Source organism: Lampetra planeri, chromosome 23, assembly GCF_965212315.1.
Source record: "Lampetra planeri chromosome 23, kcLamPlan1.2.h2, whole genome shotgun sequence".
NCBI classification, from domain to species: Eukaryota; Metazoa; Chordata; class Hyperoartia; order Petromyzontiformes; family Petromyzontidae; genus Lampetra; species Lampetra planeri.
The window spans coordinates 2955843-2974665 of record NC_136129.1 but is presented as its reverse complement, the minus strand read 5'-3'; the positions used below and the strand labels follow the sequence as shown (position 1 = coordinate 2974665).

Sequence of the window (18823 nt, the reverse complement as noted above, 5' to 3'; positions counted from 1 at the left end):
GTACGTACGTGTTAAACTTTCGGACCCTGCGTAGCCAACCGCGCTAATCGGAGGTGCGGGCGAAGGACAACAAACTAAAACACAGAAAGCAGTTCTAAAGAAAATCTTTTCTATTTAGATTTTAAAGTGCATAGCTCCACACCCATCCGTCTCTGTCTCCCCACCGCTGATGTTTAAACATTGCACCTGGTCCTAATTTAAGGCCGAGTCGACCTTGGGGAGACGACCCGGGATCGGTGAAGATATTCGTCACCGGTGATGGCCATGAGCGAGAATCGAACCGAGGGTTATGGATTCGTAGCCGCGTTGAGCTAACCATCGCGCGACCACTCCCCACCCAAATCGACAGCCACACAAGTGGGTGTCGATTGTTGTCCTACCCCCGCACCTCCGATTAGCACGGTTGGCTATGTATGGCGCGAAAGAAGTTCAACATACGCACATACATACAAAGATCCCCCATATAAGCCTTACCAGACTGTTGGGGCAAGTGCTGTTAGCGAGCACCTGTGAAGGCCGACACGGCATACGAGGGGGTGGGTGGCCAAGCACCACGCCCGGCCGCCTTTGTCTCCCCAGTAGCGATGTTTACTACACACCACACCAGGTACTCATAGGAGGCTGAGTCGATCTAGGGGAGGCCCATGACAGGTTCAGAAAATCGTCACTGGCGTTGGCCGTGAGCGGGAATCGAACTCGGGTAGCCAGGTTCTCAGCGCAGCCCGCTAATCACTACACTACTGCTCCCCAGACACACAGCTTGCCACACACAGACACCCACACACAGACACCCACACAGACACACAGACACGCACACACACAGACACACACACACATCTCGCCACACACAGACAAAGATCCCCCGTATAGCCTTAACAGACTGTAGGGGCAAGTGCTGTTAGCGAGCACCTATGAAGGCCGGCACGGCACACGAGGGGGTGGGTGGCCAACACCACGCCCGGCCGCCTTTGTCTCCCTAGCGGCGATGTTTACACATCGCACTAGGTACTCATTTTAGGCTGAGTCGACCTAGGGGAGGCCCGGGACCGGTTTAGATAATCGTCACTGGTGTTGGCCGTGAGCGGGAATCGAACTCGGGTCGCCGGGTTCAGAGCGCAGCGCGCTAATCACTACACTACTGCTCCCCAGACACACAGCTCGCCACACACAGACACGCACACACACAGACACCCACACAGACACACAGACACGCACACACACAGACACACAGACACCCACACACAGACACCCACACAGACACCCACACAGACACCCACACAGACACAGACACAGCTCGCCACACAGACACGCACACACACAGACACCCGCAGACACCCACACACACACAGCTGACACCCACACCTCGCCACACACCTGGTACGCGTGATCGGCGCGCACGTGCCAGAACGCGGCTGCCGTTGGTGCCGAATGGCTCAGCGGCAGGACGCCACGGCCATCTCCGCGGTGCTGCAGCTGCTGCTGCTGCTGCTGCAGTTGCTGCAGGTGGTGCGGGTGGTTGTTGTTGTGGTGGTTGTTGTTGTTGTGGTGTGGGTAAGGTGGCGCCACCATCGAGGGCAGGTGGCACACGGTCGGCGACACGGCCGACAGGCTGCTGAGGCCGTCGGTCACGGACTCCACGCTCACCTCCACCTCCGTGTAGTAGAAGTCCTCCTCACCGTCGCTGAGATCCGAGTCACCGTTACGGCTGTGTGCGTGCACGTGTGCGGACACAGCAGGGATGACGGGTACGTACGGTGTCGAGACAAAGCATGTATAAAAAGTGTGCGCGCACGACCGACCATGCAAACACGACTAATGTCCATGTGTCCGTGTCCCCTTCCACAGGCCCTGCAAGCAGGTTGATGCACTTATTCACTCGCTCGCCAACTCACTCACTTGCTCGCGAACTCACTCACTCGCTCGCTCACTCACTCTCTTGATCACTCCCTTGCTCGTTCGCTCGCTCGCTCACTCACTCTCTTGATCACTCCCTTGCTCGTTCGCTCGCTCGCTCGCTCACTCTCTTGATCACTCCCTTGCTCGTTCGCTCGCTCGCACACTCACTCTCTTGATCACTCCCTTGCTCGTTCGCTCGCTCGCTCGCTCACTCTCTTGATCACTCCCTTGCTCGTTCGCTCGCTCGCTCGCTCGCTCGCTCGCTCACTCACTCTCTTGATCACTCCCTTGCTCGTTCGCTCGCTCGCTCACTCACTCTCTTGATCACTCCCTTGCTCGTTCGCTCGCTCGCTCGCTCACTCTCTTGATCACTCCCTCGCTCGCTCACTCACTCTCTTGATCACTCCCTTGCTCGTTCGCTCGCTCGCTCACTCACTCTCTTGATCACTCCCTTGCTCGTTCGCTCGCTCGCTCACTCTCTTGATCACTCCCTTGCTCGTTCGCTCGCTCGCTCACTCACTCTCTTGATCACTCCCTTGCTCGTTCGCTCGCTCGCTCACTCACTCTCTTGATCACTCCCTTGCTCGTTCGCTCGCTCGCTCACTCACTCTCTTGATCACTCCCTTGCTCGTTCGCTCGCTCGCTCACTCACTCTCTTGATCACTCCCTTGCTCGTTCGCTCGCTCGCTCACTCACTCTCTTGATCACTCCCTTGCTCGTTCGCTCGTTCGCTCGTTCGCTCGCTCTCTCACTCACTCTCTTGATCACTCCCTTGCTCGTTCGCTCGCTCGCTCACTCACTCTCTTGATCACTCCCTTGCTCGTTCGCTCGCTCGCTCACTCACTCTCTTGATCACTCCCTTGCTCGTTCGCTCGCTCGCTCACTCACTCTCTTGATCACTCCCTTGCTCGTTCGCTCGCTCGCTCACTCACTCTCTTGATCACTCCCTTGCTCGTTCGCTCGTTCGCTCGTTCGCTCGCTCTCTCACTCACTCTCTTGATCACTCCCTTGCTCGTTCGCTCGCTCGCTCACTCACTCTCTTGATCACTCCCTTGCTCGTTCGCTCGCTCGCTCACTCACTCTCTTGATCACTCCCTTGCTCGTTCGCTCGCTCGCTCACTCACTCTCTTGATCACTCCCTTGCTCGTTCGCTCGCTCGCTCACTCACTCTCTTGATCACTCCCTTGCTCGTTCGCTCGCTCGCTCACTCACTCTCTTGATCACTCCCTTGCTCGTTCGCTCGCTCGCTCACTCACTCTCTTGATCACTCCCTTGCTCGTTCGCTCGCTCGCTCACCCCAAGTGGATGGTGCGGATGTGTCGCTGTATCCCGGATGAGGTGCTCAGGACCTTTTCACAGTTTGGCCACATGCACTTGAACATCACCTTCATTGAGTTCTGGCGACACAAAAACCAACATCCCCCATTTTAAAAAACATCGGTACAGGCAATTCCTCGGTTTACGCGCTTTTGTGGTACGCCATTTTGGAATAACGTACGCTTTGTATTCAGACCTTTTATTGACATGAGCGAGACAATTTCCCGAATAACGTCATCCCGCAATGAGACGTACGCACCACCCCTAGCCTGGCACCGCGACACAATGGCGTTGCCAGCAGCGTAGATATATATACCTACACACCCTACATACAACAGGGTAAATAGTATCTACTGACTCTGTAGTTGTATCTACTGACTGTACAGCAGTATCTACTGAGCCAGTAGTAGCTACTGACTGTATAAGAGTATTTACTGACTGTAGCAACTACTGACCATAGTTGTATCTACTGGCCCTACAGTACTATCTACCAACTCTACAGTAGTAACTACTAACTCTATAGTAGTATCTACTCACTCTATAGCAGTAGCTACTGACCGTATAGTACAGGGGTCGGCAACCTACGGCTCCGGAGCCGCATGCGGCTCTTTACGGGCTGCTTCTTGACAATATGTACGTATGTACAGTATGTACTCAGATGCATTGCAGCTCTTGAAATACTGAATTTTGTACCGAATTGGAAAGAAATGGCTCTTCTTGTTATTTTGGTTGCCGACCCCTGGTATAGTAGTATCTACTGACTGTAGCAGTATTTACTGACTGTAGTGGTATATACTGACTGTTTTAGAATCGGCTAACTCTACAGTAGTATCTACCAACACGATAGCAGTATCTACTATCATTACAGCAGTGGATACTGACTGTGGTGGTACCTGCTATGACTACAGCAGTGCATACCGACTGTGGTGGTACCTGCTATGACTACAGCAGTGCATACTGACTGTGGTGGTACGCACCACCCCTAGCCTGGCGCTGCGACACAATGGCGTTGCCAGCAGCCAGTGCGGTACGATAACTCGTGTTTCTAGATTTGAAGCTTTCGTGACTGCAAGGATTCACACTCTTAGTTCTTTCGGCAAAGTCCCGTAGGTAAAAAATGAAATTAAAATTAATAAAAATAAAAACAATAAAATCACGACGTTTCGGAGGCAACACAAGCTTCTGTCTTCAGGTGAAACTGTCACAGCAAAATATCTGTATCACGTGACAGTTTCACCTGAAGACGGAAGCTTGTGTTGCCTCCGAAACGTCGTGATTTTATTGTTTTTATTTTTATTAATTTTAATTTCATTTTCTACCTACGTGACTTTACCGAAAGAGCTAAGAGTATGATAACTCGCGTACTTTACTGTACAGCGCCCTCTCCACAACGCAACTGCGGCGTAGTTACATTAAGTAATTCTGTATTTCCTTATTTGCATTTTTATTTTATAGGATGTATATTAGAGTTTACATGATTTTCTTTTTAATTAAAAGTATTATATTGCGTGTACATGTAACGTATTGATATAGGCTAGGATAACTGAGGCGATAATGTCTGCGAGTGAAATCCCCTAACCCACTCCTTTACAATTATTTCTCGTGGGAAAATGTATTTTGACATACGCACGCTTTTCGAGGAACTCATCTATTGTGTATGTCAAGGAGCGCCTGTACGTTCGATATCCACGCTTTTCTGCGGCCGTCTGGAACGCTCTTCCTTCCAATATTAGGAAGCCACTGCAGCTGCGCACTTCTAAATCATCTAGATTGACGAACTAATTTCTTTAGAACTGTGCTTGTATTTTTCGATGTAAAGCTTTCGTGACTGCAGGGATTCATCTTCTTGGTTCTTTCGGTAAAGTCACGTAGAAGGGAAATAAAAAAAAAACTTAAGAAGTGAGCTTTATTATATTATTTTATTCTGTAGAATTTTTATTATTTTATTATTTCTCTTCTACGTGACTTTACCGAAAGAACCAAGAAGATGAACTGTGCTCGTGTTTACTTTGTTGTCTTTCCCCCGCACCTCCGATTAGCACGGTTGGCTACGTACGAAAGAAGTTCAACATACACATTTGATTAGAGCGCAAGGCTGTCACGACGCTGCTATGTTTCACAAACACGTACGGTCTACAGTAATTTCGCAGTAGGGGGCGATGTTGCTTTTACCCAATTCAGTAATTTAGGAGTAATATTTAAAATATTTGCAAATGTGGCCCGTGACACCGGTGCACGTGGCCTACTACTACTCTCTCTATCGCGTGTCGTTGTGGGATTTTTTTCGTCTGCTGTGAAGGAGACGGCATTTTTTTTTTTTTGCTCCGATAATCCCACAGGTATTAACGAGGGTCGCCCGCTAGGCTCCAATCACACACGCCGACAATGAAGCGACGAGCGCGACAGCTTAGCCGTGTCACTGCCCACCCCCCCCCCAACTCTACGATGCTTCATGGGCTTGGCAACTCCCTTCGTCTCTCCCCCACAATCTTTTTCTCCTCACGCTAACCCTCAACAGCCTGGCGTGGGACGCCAGACACAATGTCTACTACAACTCGTAGTCATAATAATAATAATCTACAACACCCACATTACTTTAACACAAATCTGAATAAAAGGCATGGGTTATATTATAACTAATACTATTCCACGCAAGGCCCACGGAGCTATACAATCTCTTTTTCAGAAGCGACCTAGCCGCACATGACAGCTCAGCGAAGTGGATTATCACGTGGACATTTAGAGCAGACAAATACGTTAAAGGCACGTTTCTAAATGTTGGAGGGAAAATCCGGAAGACCCGGAGAAAAATCCACGAGACCATGGGGAGAGAGACACACACAAACTCCAAATATAACAGCAGGCATCAGGATCGGGATCGAACCCACACCCTCCCGTATGCCAGGCGAGGTAGTTAACATCTTGCCACCGCGTCACCCCAGAGCTGTCCAATTGTTTCGCAGCTAAGACAGAAATCAACTTTGTAACGCCCCACCCCCTCACCACCCCGAGATGAGGGCCGCTTTGCTCCGCGCCGCTGTACCTTGCGCTTGCGCGGCGACGGCTCCTCGAACAGCAGCTCGCTCTGAGCCGCGTGCCCGTCGTGCCCGTCGTCTGAAAACGCCGCGGCGGCGGCGGCACCGGCGGTCCCGGCTCCGTCGGGCCCATCAGGGGCCGGTCCCCGCGCCACCCCGCGTCTCGCGGGGACGCTCACGGGCTTCGAGGACGGGAGGGCCGGGTGGTGCGCGCTCACGGGAGCGGGCGGCGTCGTACCGCCGCGGTTAGCCTCCTGCGCCAGTTTGCCGACGCAGTTCCCCCCCACGGCGACGCCTTCGTGGCGACCGGGACGAGCTGCCTCGCCGAAAGCGGCGCCGTGCCCGCGCCCGCCGCCTCCGCCGCCCTCCGGCTGCACCATCAGCCGCGCCAGCTGCGACGAGTAGACGTGGGAAAGGGCCGCGCGCTTTAGGCACACGCCGTCCGGTGGTGCCGGCGCCGGCGGGGACTGCGGCGACGGTGGAGAAGCGGACGACGGAGATGATGATAGGCAGTCAAAGTCGAAGGGACCGGGGACTTCGGTGGTGGTAGAGGTGGTGGGAATGGACAAAGAGCCGAGCTTGAAGCCCGGTTTCACTCCACTGCCGCCACCGCAGCCAATGCCACCACCAACGCTGCCGGATGGCTTCTTTTTGTGGGCGGGGTTGGCGGCGTCACGGTTTGGGTTGGCGCCACTCTGCAACTCAGCCGCATTGGCGGCGGCAACTGCAACTGCAGCGTTTACCTTGCGCCCCTCCACACCGACGTCGCCGCGGGAAAAGTCCAGGTCCTTCCGGGCCAGTTCGGTGGCGACGCCGTGGCGGACGGGGAAGGGGGCGGCCGCGAACACACCGGCGGCGGCCGCGGTGAACGCAGCGGTGCTCCGCGGAGGAGCGGCGGCGGCGGCAAAGGTGGTTGCGTTGCCGAGGGGGGCGCCACTTAGCGGGATGGAGTCCCCGGGAAGGGGGGGCGAGGGCGTAGAGGGGTTGGACCGGTCGCTGGGGAGATCCCAGCTCCAGACGCCGCTGCTGCTTCCGAAGCTGGCGGCGAGGTCGGCGCCGCAGACGGCGGCCATGCCCGCCGACACGGCCGCATCGTGCCACGACTGGGCGTCTGCTTGAGAAGCGAGAGATGGGGGGGTGAGGGGGAAAGGTGAAGTACGGTGATGACGATATTGATGAGGGCGACGTATGTATGTATGTATGTACGAACGCATCGTACGTAGCCAACTGTAAGTGCTAATCGGAGGAGCAAAAATGGTGATGGCGATGACGGTGATGGTGTTTGCTGGTGACCAACTGGCACCGCGGCCATCATACCGGAAAGGCCAGGAGGCCCAGAGAGGCCGGGCGGGCTCCGCACGAGAGGGCTGGTCGACAGACTGCTGAGCACCATCGCAGCCATCACCTCGTTCATATCCGCTTCACCCGACTTCTTCCTGAAAGATACAACCTACATTTGTGAAGCGCCCAAAATACAACAAACGTCTCGGGAGTGTGGAAATAGAGGAAGGGCGGGGAGGGAATGGGGGGAGCGAGCAAGGAGAAAAAGTAAGCAACTCACCCAGACACTCACTCATGCGCTCACCCAATCATTTACCCACTCACTCACCCAACCACTCAATCGTTCACTCACCTACCCAATCAATCACTCAACTACTCATTCACCCACCTAATCAGTCACTCACCCACCTCACCCACTCAACCACTCACAGAAATGAAGTAATTAAGAGGGTCCGAAGGTACGGCGGTTGAAGGGGAAGGTCTCGAGTAGAGACTTGAAATCAGAGAGCAGGGGGAACCACACGGAGTTGCTTGCGTAGGAGGCGGCATAGCGACTAAAAAAGTGATCACCACCAACAGCAACAACAACAACTCTTATGGCAGTTTCGGAACCAGTGGGAAGTAGAAATTTAGTATCGACGATCCAGCGCATCGTTACAATTCAGAACCACTCTGTGTGCATTCACCTGGTATGGATCACACAAACACACCGACAATGACAAACAACAATATCCAAGTTATGCTTACAAGTGTGCAGAGAAACAGAGAGGTGCACGCTCGGACAATTAACCAAACGAAGCGTGTTTGGCGTGAAAGGCTGCTGGAAGTGATTATGCACTTTAATGGACCCTGAAGAGCTGATGGGCCGAGTCCATCACGGACCAGGATTTGAACGAAATCCTTTTGACGGTGACGTGGGAGCTCTGCTGCTACAAATGGCAGGTGCCTGGATTTTGACATCTACCAAAAAAAAAACCCCATTCCTACTCGAGGAATAATGCCGAGCTGCAGATGGCACAGATTAGGTGACTCAACTCGGCGATGAATATTGATTCCTTAAGCTCATGATAGTAATGTACAGCTCTTTGTCAGTACGCTGCTGGATGAAGGCCTCCCCGCAATGTGCGAGTCGTACGCGTTGTTTGACCATACTTCACCGCCGACGGTTAGTGGAGGTTGGTCAAAGGAGGGGGAGGGGCAGGACTGATTCAAATGTCACTCGCCAAAAATATATAATAGGCAATGTTTTGGGCAATGGTCCTCCTTCATGGGCGCCACAGTGGCGAGATGTTAACTACCTTGCCTGGTATGCAGGAGGTCGTGGGTTCGATCCCTACACTGATGCCTGCTGTATATTGAGAATGTGCGTCTCTCTCCCTGTGGTCGATTGGATTTTTCTCCAGGTCCTCCGGTTTTTCCCGGTACATTTTTAATCAACTTCACGAGTACTTAGTGTATTTGGCTGCGATACATTTCAACGTGATAAGCCACTTTGTTGAGCTATCATTTGCGGGCCAGGTCACTCCCTGAAAAAGAGCTACGTAGCTCAGTGGGCCTTACCTGGCGAAATAACAAAAGAATATACTAGCGGGAAGTACCCAGCATTGCCCGGGGGAAAAATATATTTCAAAACTTAAAAAACATTACATATACATACACAGATACTAAGCTATTGTCAAAGCCCGGTGGGCCGTTTGTCCATTTCTCCACCAACAAAATGATAAGAGCCTTGCAGAAGTCCAAAGATTTATAGAAAGTGGGAGGTAAATAGTTGATGTAAAAGGTTTCCGAAAATTGTCGACCCCCGCCCCCTCAAAAAATATTTTTACCCCCGCCTAGATATATATACCTACACACCCTACATACAACAGAGTAGATAGTATCTACTGACTCTGTAGTTGTATCTACTGACTGTACAGCAGTATCTACTGAGCCAGTAGTAGCTACTGACTGTATAAGAGTATTTACTGACTGTAGCAACTACTGACTATAGTAGTATCTACTGGCCCTACAGTATTATCTACCAACTCTATAGTAGTAACTACTAACTCTATAGTCGTATCTACTGACTCTATAGTAGTATCTACTGACTCTATAGCAGTAGCTACTGACCGTATAGTAGTATCTACTGACTGTAGCAGTATTTACTGACTGTAGTGGTATATACTGACTGTTTTAGTATCGGCTAACTCTATAGTAGTATCTACCAACACGATAGCAGTATCTACTATCACTACAGCAGTGCATACTGACTGTGGTGGTACCTATCACTACAGCAGTGCATACTGACTGTGGTGGTACCTATCACTACAGCAGTGCATACTGACTGTGGTGGTTCCTGCTATCACTACAGCAGTGCATACTGACTGTGGTGGTACCTGCTGTCACTCCAGCAGTGCATACTGACTGTGGTGGTACCTGCTATGACTACAGCAGTGCATACTGACTGTGGTGGTACCTGCTGTCACTTCAGCAGTGCATACCGACTGTGGTGGTACCTGCTATCACTCCAGCAGTGCATACCGACTGTGGTGGTACCTTCTATGATTACAGCAGTGCACACTGACTGTGGTGGTACCTGCTATTACTACAGTAGTACATGCTGACTCTATAGCAGTATATATCGACTCTATAGCACAAACTACTAACTTGACAGTGCCGTCGTGAGGCCTAGTCTCGTGCAGAGCCCCCGGCCTCGCCTACATAGCCCAGCCAGCCGAGGTGGCACCTTGGCAGGCTGGGGCTGGGCCGCTACCCTCGCCCTCCCCCACAATCCCCCTGCCCACTCTACAAAAATACTATCTAAGCCAGGGGTGGGCAAACTTTTTGACTCGCGGGCCACAATAGGTTCTAAAATTTGACAGAGGGGCCGGGCCAGGAACAGATGGATGGAGTGTTTGTGTGAACTAATATAAATGACATGTAAAAATCATTACATGAAAGGATTTGGCCTTTAACAGGTAGCAAAGCATTTATTTGCAAGGCAATTTAACAAATTGCACGAACATGAATACAAAAACATGTCGTAACGTGACTGATCAAACATCATGAAAACATCTGAGGCCTGCGCCCAAACCAATTACCTCACTTGAACTTCTTTATTATCTACATTAACAGGTTAGAGCAGCCACGCAGGCTGTGTGTCAGAGATTTGGCTCCAACCTCGCTGCAGCAACACATCATCACTTTCAGTTCAGTGGGAACAGTGTTGTTGATCTCCCATTTTTGCCAGTGGATCCAAGTCTGGAGTTATTTTGGTTGTGGCAATTCTCAGGAAATATCTGAGGTGCTAATCCGTTAACTTTGATCTGTGACGGGCTTTGTTGGCGTTCATGATGCTGAATGTCTGCTCACACACATAAGTCGAGCCAAACAAAGTCAGTATCTTCTGTGCAGTCCTCCGGAGGTTTGGAAACGTGGCTCTGTTAAGTGAAGCATAAAAGTCATTCAGTTTAACAGAGTTGAACTTCTCCTTTAGGACGGAGTCAGACTGAAGATCTATCAGTTCAAACTGCAGCTCCTGTGGTGCTGTTTCAGGGTGTTGTGACAGGGGACAGGACACTAGCTGAAGTGACTGTTCAATGTTTTCGAAATCAGAGAACCTACGGCAGAATTCTCCGTGCAGGTCCTCAAGTGATTTGCTGTATTTTTTTGCGTTTCGCGGTGCCTCTTCCTGCATGGCAAGTGTGGGGAAATGAGCGAAAGTTTTGTTCGCAATTTGTCCGGAGAACAAAGTGAGCTTGGATTTGAAGGCTTTCACGTGTTTGTACATGTCGTGAACAAACTGATCTTTCCCCTGCAGTTTCACATTCAGCTCATTCATGTGTGAAAATATGTCCACAGCAAACGCAAAGTCACTAAGCCAGTTCTTGTCGCTTAGCTCAGGGAATTCGTCAGATTTCCCCATCAACTCCAAAAATGCGATGATGTCCTCTTTCAGCTCCCACACTCGTTATAACACTTTCCCCAAACTTAACCAGCGGACACGAGAGTGGTACAGCAAGTCCTGATGATCCGCATCAGTTTCCTCCAGGAACGTAATAAACTGACGGTGCTGAAGTCCCCTTGCTCGTATAAAGTTCACAAGTTTTACGACTTGATTCACGACATGATTAAGCTGCAATACAGACTTACACAGGAATTCCTGATGGATGATGCAGTGAAGGAAAATAAGATCCTGGACAGGGTTTTCCTCTTTCACTTTATCCTGGATTCTTTTCAGCAGCCCAACATTTTTTCCAGTTAAATTTGGTGATCCATCCGTTGTGACATTGACAAGTTTACTCCAAGGTAGCTTCATTCTTTCGATGACAGCAGATACCTGGTTATACAAGTCCTCTCCCCGCGTTCCTTTCAGGGACTCCATGGTCAAAAACTCCTCTGTTATCGCAAAACTGTCGTCAATGCCTCGGATAAAAATGAGGAGCTGAGCAGTGTCTTTTACGTCCATACTTTCATCCAGTGCTAGTGAATATAATTCAAAGGAATCAGACTTTTTGTTTAATTGATTGGCTATATTTTCATCAATCAGTTCCACACGGCAAGTCACAGTCCTGTGTGATATACTGGCTTTTTCAAATTTGCTTTTGATCTCCGGACACAAGATGTCTGCTGTCTGTACCATGCATTCTTTTACAAACTCGCCTTCGGAGAAAGGCTTGCTAGCCTTTGCTATTTCGAATGCACCAAAAAACTTGCCTTGGTAGTTGACTCTTGAATCGCAGTTTGTCGGTAAAAAAAATGTTGCTGAGTCTGTAAATTAGCCGCCAACCTCTGAGCCGTAGCCGCCCATTCTTGCGTTGACTGCTTGCTAGTGTAGTTAGCATGCTTCGTAGCAAAGCGACGGCTGATGTTGTACTCCTTGAAAACTGCGACAGTTTCTCGGCATATCAGGTATACAGCCTTCGATTGGACTTCAGTGAAAAAGTATTTTGTTGTCCACTCCGTGTTAAACACTCGGCACTCATTGTCCACTTTGCGTTTCCTTGATCCGCTCATTTTACAGAAGGCCTCACAGGGCAAAGCGAAAAAGTGAAGGGAGCACCGTATCTAACTCAGCAATGTAAACAAACCCTGAAAATGGCGCTGACGGCCCACAATGCATTGCGAGATCATGTGCCCTTTCGAGCCCTATACACCACACTCCCGGCCAAAGTGCGCCATCTAATGGGGAAATGGGGGCATTACAGGAGGAAGGTCAAATTTAATTTAATAATCATATTTGGACAATTTCGGCGGGCCGGATTAAAAAGCCCAATGGGCCGTATACGGCCCGGGGGCCGTTCTTTGCCCATGTCTGATCTAAGCGCTATAATATTAGTATCTACCTACCCTATAGTAGTGTAGTGGTGTAAACTCACACGGAGACAAGATTCTCTGTAAGGGCTATTGCCAGTTTATTAACTCACGTACAGAATCACCGGATCACACCAGAGGTAGACACTTCCTCACTTGGTCCTTCCCATGGACTGTCCCGGTACCCGCTTAACTCCTCGGCCTATCCTCACCTAAGCTCCCCACTAATCCCACTCTTTCCTCGGCCTAGGGTCTCGGTGCCGAGCGGCGTGTCTTCCGTTCAGCGTGTCTTCCAGTCCGTCGGCTCCCCACAACGACCCCACCCCTCTGCCCGGGGTCCCCCTTAAGTACCCTTCCCCTCTGGGTAACATGACGTCACCCTATGACGTCATCCAGCTCTTTCCTGCCGATGTCCTCACTTCCTCCCACTACTCCTCTACATCAGTAAGTGCACACTTTGAAGAATTTACCTCAGCGTTGTGTGTATTTTTTTTGCATTTTTAACGTGAAAGAGACTTTTCCACCCCCTCCCAACGAAGGCGTGTGCGTTGCTAGGAGCAACCCCCGGTCAGCTGTGTCGCGCATGCGAAAATGCATGCTTCGGCGCGTGCTCAGCGGCGTAAGGAAATAAAGAATAGTACTAAATGGTTCATTAAACTACTTTAAAGTTGACGGATGCAAAATCAGAATAGCGCTGGCTCACCACGGGGCTTATCGCGTGGTACCTGGCTACTTTTTTTTAAACGTAAACCCTACGGTTTGCGAGCAAAATCCTTCACAAGTTTCGTCCACAGACACGCAGACAGACAAAAAATTACATTTATAGGTAAGATAAAAATGACATTGTCCGAAAGGTTCACCTATTATATATTTTTTTGTATTTTAAAGGCCACACGGTGTTATTAGTACAGAACGTATCGAGTTGCCGTTGTTCGTGTTTGTGCACCACTGGCAACGTAGTAGCGGCAGCAAAAGAACTTCTCCGTTGAAAAAACAAATGGGGACACGGTCGTGTACATGAGAATCACTTCTTTTCGATTTGTAGTGGTGGCGCCGGCCTGGAATTCGGTCACTCGCGACTGATTTCATCAAGAGCCAGGCGCATTGTCACATTGCAGGACTGAGAAGAGACGTCGGCGGGCAGCGGGGATAGCTTGGGTGATTAAGTTACAGAAACGTCAACATAGACCTAGGGGTTTATTGCACCATTGCGTAAACAAAGATGTATGATGTAAAATGCAACTGAAAGTGAAAGTATCATGAAAAATCAACAGCTGAGCATCAAATTGTGATTTAGACGGAGCAGAGTAACCAAAGGACATTTTTGGAAATGATGGGCATTCAGGTGTGTGGGGGCATTCACAGTGTCCCAGCATTTACAGATAATTAATTGGCCACAATGCCAACATCGTGAAGGTGGCCCTCCGCAAATGCTGGAGACTACGGGGCGTCGGAAGCTGGGACACGAGCGGGGAAGAGGGGAGGTGACCACCGGAGGACTGTGAGGTTGTCCCTGGATCGTTTTATTTAATCTGTTCCAGAACTAGGGAACACTTCATAGGTCGTACCCTGGATGGTTGCTCCGTAGCTGTCTCCCGTCAGCGTTCGTGTTTGAGGAGATCCGTGAAACCGGTATTGGTCGGGTTGTATTATTGCATTGTTTGTTGTTGCTGTTATGAGGGTTATTTGTGTTGCTATAATGGCTGGTGAAATTTTCACTCCTCCGGAGAAGTAGCAAACTTGTTGAATTCAAAGTTAAACGCCATTATTTTGCAGTATACTGGCAGTGATCCTTGTTATACTCCGCACACGGTCATCGGGGGGCGTCGCGTGAAACAGGGGCCCCACCACAAACTAAACCACAGCAGTGCGAGTATTGACAGCTAGGGTTTCAGTGATAGACCGACACCTCCAAAGCTCATGTTGCAAAAGGACGCACCGTCACTGATGTATTTATTATTACTGTTTACCTATTCTGAAAGACTCACGGAACTTGGAAGGAGGGTCCTGCCACGTATTTGCAATTTGTGGGAGGGATGCTGCTGCTGTGTGATACCAATTGGAGGTGCACTTGCTCCAATAGTCTGTAAAGGCTAGACAGAGGGATCTTTGTCTTTATTTAAATCCAAATTGGGTTAATTTCCAGAGAATTCTTCAGCATCAGGATGTTTTTGGCCAATTACCGGTACATGTTTTGTATCTTTACAGGTACAGGGGAGAAACCGGAGGACCCGGAGGAAGAAGAACAGACCAAGCTCCACGTGGAAATGCGCGTCCAGTCGGGAATTGAACCCCCAGCCACTTACTATGAGACATCTCCTTTACCAGTGGCAAAACATAGTAATAGGTTTTTACCCTTTCAACTGGTACAAAAACTGACACCTTTATACAAGGCACTACCGTTACCACGACTGCATTCATGGAAAGTTCTCGGCTGCCCGGGTTGGTGGTGGGGGGCGTATTGGCGGGGCGGCAGTGGCGGGGGGGTGTTTTAGGAGGTGGAGATTTTTGACAACACAGCTCGCCCACTCGGCACATGTGAAACTGGACTCAGGGATGGACAACGCCTCCTTGCCGTGCCCCCCCCCCCACGTTTCGGCTGGGGGGGGGGCACACATGGGGACAGGCATAGCCAAGGACGGCACCCCCCCCCCCTTCTTTGGTCACGCCCCCCCCCCTCCAAACCAAGATTGGCAGATGGACAACAAACACATTCTAGCATCAACGTTGGCTGCATCTTGTCTGAATCGAGGTCGATTCTTTATGTTCGTGTTGGTCTTTGGTTCCACCTCCCCCCCACCACCACCAATACGCACGCAAACAAATGATACATCCCTGTGAAAGGGGTGGGGAGAAATGTAATCGGGCTTGGGCGCTGTGTTTTTTTCTTTATGAGAGGTAAGAAAAAAAACGATGTTTGTTTGTTTTGCGGTATGTATCCGTGTAAACTTCCCGCACGAGGCGTAAACATTGTAAATGATGGTTAACGGTACAATGGGCAATTATATCTCTGGTTTGGATGTAACTCTGTGGATGGAAAAGTCATTGAGGACGAGTGAAAGGGCAACACGTGGGTTCGAGGGGTGTCACCAAGGAGAGGAAGGACAGGGTTAGTAGGTGGCACTGAGAACCGAGGGCAATCGTGGGATAAGGGGGGTTATTGCGAAGGTAAAGGCAGTTCTGGTACGGGGCATGAAGAAGCGGAGAACAACACTTGAGTTAAGGGGGGGAGGGGGCAATTAAAGGGGGGAAGGGCAGGGATAAGGGGGGCAATGAGGAGGGGAAGCGTTCAGGTTAGTTGCATTCAGGAGCGAAGGGCTAGAGAGGCACTGAGGACAGAAGGGCAACACGTGGTTTAGGGGGGGGGGCACTGAGGAGAGAGGGGGGGCACAGCAGCGGTGGTGGTGGTGGCGGCTGCGCGCGGGGCAGGGCACACCCAAGGCGTCCCTCAAAAGCGCCGAGAACCGGTCGGAACCGGTCCAGCTGCCCACAAAAACAGCCACTTTGCCGCCGTCTTAACCCTTACTTCACCGAACCGAGACGGGTAAATCCAATGGGATCCGCGGCGGCATCGCACACAAAGACGACAAAGATCCTCCCCCACCACCCGCTCCCTACCGCTCCCCTGTGTAGTAGCCACACAGAACGTTGGGTGGCAAGTTCCTGTTAGCGAGCACCTGTGAAGAAGGCCGGCACACGGTGCACCACCTAAGGAGGCACGCGCGTGTGTGTGTGGCCAGCACCGTGACCCGGCCGCCTTTGTCTCCCCAGTGCCAATATTTTACACACGCCACACGAGGTAGCCGTTTAAGGCCGAGTCGACCTAGGGGCAAGGCTTCTCGGGACCGGTTCAGATATATTTCGTCACCGTTGTTGGCTGCGAGCGGGAATCGAATCCGGGCCGTCAGGTTTGAAGAGCGGCCCGCCGACAACTGCGTCACCGCTCCCCCACGCGCACAAAACACGGGGGCGCACATACTACGCACTTGGAATTCACTGCCAGGAGTGCTGTCGAGTGCTACCGAATGAATTGATCGGTCGAATGGGAAGGATGCCCGTTATTCGCATGTCCCCCTCTCACTCGTTGTTGTTCTAACATAGGATGAATTCCGGAATTGAGCAACCGCAATAGTCGGGAGTTAATTTTAGTTTTGTAGAACGTTAAATGCACGCACGGTGCCTTTGTCACTCCACTGGCAAAAGGCTGAAGGGTTCTCGGCGCTGTTGTTCTGACCATACTTCACCACGCTGGCGAGTGCGGGTTTGTGAAGCGGTGTGTGCTGGGTGAGGGTGGCGGGGTGAGGAGAAAGCCCAGGACCGATTCGGATATCGCTCGCCGCTGATGTTAGCTGTGGCTTGCTAACTGCACAGTGCGCTAACCACTGCGCCACCACTCCTAACCACCCGCCCGCCCTTTGTCCATTCAACTTCGGCTAAACATTTGATTTATTTCCATTAATCCACCGTGGCCTAGGTTAACCTTGCACAATATAGGGGGGGCCGAGCCCAGTTAGCGAGCACCTATTACGGCAGGCAAGGCACGCAAACGACGTGGTACTTGGGAGCTCCCGCGCTTCGCCACCTTTGTCTCCCCATTGATTCCGTCGTTGACTCATCGCACGAGGTACTTATTTCACACCGAGTCAACCTACGGGGGGCGGGGAAGGTGGAGACCTTGGCAGTGCTCAGATTATGTGTTCAGCCTTTGAATCAAAGATATGTTGTCGGGATGTTAAGAAATGTGTGGTGGGCAAAGCATTACATCACCGCTTCTCACCCTCTGACACCCTTTCTCCTAAGACAAAGATCCCCCGCACAGCCTTAACAAACTGTTGGGTCAAGTGCTGTTAGCGAGCACCTCTGAATGCCGGCACGGCACGCGAGGGGGTAGGTGGCCAGCACTATGTCCGGTCGCCTTTGTCTCCCTCGTGGCAATATTTACACACCACAACAAGTACTCATTTTAGGCTAAATCGACCTAAGGGAGGCCCCAGGACCGGTTAGGATAATCGTCACTGGTGTTGGCCGTGAGCCTGGATCGAACCCGGGTGACCAGGTCCGTAGCGCAGCGCGGTAACCGCTACACCACCACTCCCCGCATCACGTACACACACACACAAAGACGTGCATGCACTCTCCTACTTTCACTCTTTCAACACATTCATTCACATTCACAAACACTCTTACACACGCGTATTCCCATCACACACACACGAGTGCATATCCAGCGCCAACATTTTACTCTCCGCACCTTTCACAAGCGCTACAAACAAAAAAAATACACAAGACATATCCCACTTACGCAAAGATCCCCCCGTACAGACTTTTAACAGACTGTGTGTGTGGGGGGGGGCAAAGAGGCTGTCAATGAACACATTTGAAGGCCGACCAGCGCCACACCCAGCCGTCTTTGTCTCCAAAGTGCCGATGTTTACACCACAGCACCGGGTACTCATTTGAGACCAAGTCAATATGCAAGGTTCTCAGGACTGGTTCAGACATCGCACTTGATGTTGGCCGTGGTTGAGAACTGTAGCCGTTGTGAGAGATTTGGAGCGCAGCGAGCTTACTACTGCGTCACAGTCCTCGTACACACATAGACAAAGAGAGACACACACACGCATATTGCCCGCGCTTGCCACCGCTGTTATTGGTGGCCGACAATTGAATTGGGTTTGTGGGGCAGTGTGGCAGTATGCTAAGTACTGCGCCATCACTCCCACCCAACACACACTCACAACTACAATCTTCCCCCCCCCCAGCTCACACACACACAGTTATACCCCCCCCACCCCCTCAAACACCCGCCCAAGCACCAACGCACACACTCAATCCGCCTCCCCCCCCCAGTCAGCCAGCAATACACACACACACTCCATCACATAAAATGCTATCTTGTAGGAATGCCCTGGAACGCACGGAATGGACTCGACCGGTAAAGGGCAAAAAATAATTACGTCATCCATAAACAACCCCTTGCCAACTCACCCCCCCACCCC

At 51.1% G+C, this 18823-nt stretch overlaps 1 protein-coding gene across 5 annotated transcripts in view; it reads right to left on the bottom strand.

The window, feature by feature from the left end:
* The window catches only part of LOC144726233 (uncharacterized), a 58862-nt gene that overhangs the window by 14498 nt on the left and 25541 nt on the right, over positions 1 to 18823 (bottom strand). For 4 of the 5 annotated variants that reach the window (XM_078604763.1, XM_078604768.1, XM_078604764.1 and 1 more), the window contains exons 3-6: positions 7566 to 7684; positions 6257 to 7362; positions 3193 to 3293; positions 1375 to 1705 (exon numbers count right to left, since the gene is read on the bottom strand). In XM_078604763.1, coding sequence (XP_078460889.1) covers positions 1375 to 1705; positions 3193 to 3293; positions 6257 to 7362; positions 7566 to 7684 — 1657 coding nt within the window. The remainder of the gene's footprint in view (positions 1 to 1374; positions 1706 to 3192; positions 3294 to 6256; positions 7363 to 7565; positions 7685 to 18823) is intronic. The other variant, XM_078604767.1, reaches the window with a different exon arrangement.